At 43.1% G+C, this 2,529-nt stretch overlaps 1 protein-coding gene across 1 annotated transcript; it reads left to right on the top strand.

Moving 5' to 3' along the window:
• The first annotated feature begins 396 nt into the window (after positions 1–396).
• On the top strand, positions 397–2,210 carry LOC135611545 (paired amphipathic helix protein Sin3-like 4). Its single transcript, XM_065107184.1, has one exon. It carries the CDS (start codon positions 684–686, stop codon positions 2,208–2,210), a length of 1,527 nt encoding a protein of 508 aa, XP_064963256.1. The 5' UTR covers positions 397–683.
• The last annotated feature ends 319 nt before the right edge of the window (positions 2,211–2,529 follow it).

The raw sequence follows: 2,529 nt of genomic DNA, 5'->3' as shown, positions 1-2,529 counted from the left end.
ATGTCTCTGTGATCCCGGTCGATCCCATGTCCAACTGCTTGGGAGCCACTTGTTATTTCTTTGCCTAATTTGATTCCATGCGGATGTGGCACTAAATTTACCATTGTCATGGAGCCAAATAAGTACATCTGAAGGGTTGTTTCTGATTGGAATAGCTGTGATAGTCGGCCAAAGTGATAACATTTCAGGAGAAATAGGAGTAGGGAGACACCAGGTACCATTAGCAATGAACTCGGAAACCTTCCAATCTTTGGGAGCCCCAAGATCTTTTCGTATTCTGTCACCATATAATTGAAATATACTTTTCCCATTCACCCAAGGATCGTGCCACATATTAGTATTAGTTCCAGTAGAGATTGCATAAGAAATGTGTTTGATTATCCATTTTAGGTCTCCGCCCTTGGCTTCCTCCTGGTCTCTTTAGATAGAGGCAAAAAAGAGCTCATGCCGCTCCTCCCTCTCCTCTCTCTTGCGCGTCACCTTCGCTTGGGCTTCTACCGCGAGCTTTCTCCACCTCGATCCCCTTGAATTCACCGTCTCAGATCGCTTCGATCGGAATTCGAGCCGAGGGAGGAGGCGCAGTGGAGAATGATCGAGCGTTTGCTTCTAGTTGGGGTTTGATCCGCGGTTCGTGTGTGAAAGAAAGCAGAAAAGAGGATCTTGGTTACTTACGTGGTTTACCCATGTCGGTGTTTCATGGGTCGATGAAAGGGGCGCCGGAGGAAGCACTGATGGGTTCCCAGCTTAAACGGCCCAACGTTCCTCGAGTGGATCCGTCTATGCAAACCCATATGGCGCTGGCATCAGCAGCAAGTAATACTCCCAAACTCACCACTAACGATGCCCTAGCCTATCTCAAGGCCGTGAAGGATATATTTCAAGACACAAGGGAAAAATACGATGAATTTCTTGAGGTCATGAAGGACTTCAAGAGCCAGAGGATTGACACTAATGGGGTCATCATGAGGGTGAAGGAATTATTTAAAGGTCATCGCGATCTGATATTGGGCTTTAACACCTTCTTGCCAAAGGGATATGAAATTAAGTTACCGGAAGAAAAGAAACCAGTTGAATTTGAGGAAGCAATCGATTTTGTCAACAAAATTAAGAATCGTTTCCAGAATGATGATCACGTTTACAAGTCATTCTTAGATATTCTGAATATGTATCGAAGGGAGAATAAGTCAATCCATGAGGTCTACCAGGAGGTAGCAGCTCTCTTTCAGAATCATCATGATTTACTCGAGGAGTTCACACACTTTTTGCCTGATGCCTCTGCAACATATGCGCCACATCATGCATTTTCTGGTCGAGGCTTTGTGCAACGAGATGACAGGAGCTCTTTGATGCCTACAGCAAGGCATATTCATGGGGATAAGAGAGAGAGATCTTATACGTCACATGCCGATCGCGATTTTAGTGTTGATCATCCTGATACAGAGCATGATAGGCAGAGAAGGCATGCAGAAAGGGAAAAGGATAGGAAGGAAGATAGGGACAAGAGAGACCGTGAACGGGATGAGAAGGATATAGAGCATGATAGTGGAGATTTAGATGAGGCAAATAGAAGGCATAAATTTCAATCTAGAAGAATGGATGACTCTGTTGCTGAGCCAAAGCAGCAAAGGGGTGACTGTACCGAGAATATTGGCACGTATAGCATTTCAGTTTCATCATCTGATGATAAGAATGCTTTGAAGAGTGTGTATACCCGAGAATTTAACTTTTGCGAGAAAGTCAAGGAGAAGTTGCACCCTGACACTTACCAGGAATTTTTGAAATGCCTTCACATATACAGCAAAGAGATAATAAACAGAACGGAGTTAAAGAATCTGGTAAGCGATATCCTTGGAAAGCATCTGGATCTCATGGAAGGCTTCAATGAATTTTTGGCCCATTGTGAAAATATAGATGGATTTCTCGAAGGTGTATTCAACAAAACTAGGCCAATTAAGATAGAGGACAGAGACAGAGAAAGGGAGCGGGACATGGATGAGCAGAAGGATTCTGAAAGGGAGAGAAATAATGAAAGGGAAAGAGTTGACAAAGGTGCTCTGTACAATTCTAAGGAGGGTGCTTCACACAAGGCTACTTTCTTCTCAAACAAAGAAAAATATAATTTATGGAAACCAATTTCAGAGCTTGATCTCTCAAATTGTCAACGTTGTACCCCAAGTTACCGTCTTCTGCCGAGAACTATGATGACTTGAAGATCAAATTTCCAAAATTCATGAATCGTTAGCCTCGAGGACAAGGCTGATTTGAAGAGGGCGGGTTTGTTAGGACTCTAGCTAGGAGAGTCCTAATTGAGAGGGACATTCATATAAAACTTACCTAAGCCGATCCCTATTAAAGAGGTGAAGTGGCCGGCTAGGGTTAGGAGGTTATTTCTTAGAGAAGAATAAGGAGTTGTAAAGGAATATGAGTCTTGAGTAGGAGTCATATTAGGAGTTGGTTAGAAGTAGGAGTCCTATTAGGAGTTAGTTAGAAGTAGGAGTCTTAAGTAAGAGTCCTAATAGGAGTTAGGAT

Source organism: Musa acuminata, chromosome BXJ2-5 (genome assembly GCF_036884655.1).
Source record: "Musa acuminata AAA Group cultivar baxijiao chromosome BXJ2-5, Cavendish_Baxijiao_AAA, whole genome shotgun sequence".
Classification (NCBI taxonomy): Eukaryota; Viridiplantae; Streptophyta; class Magnoliopsida; order Zingiberales; family Musaceae; genus Musa; species Musa acuminata.
The sequence above is the reverse complement of the archived record's forward strand: the minus strand, read 5'-3'. Positions and strand labels throughout refer to the sequence as shown.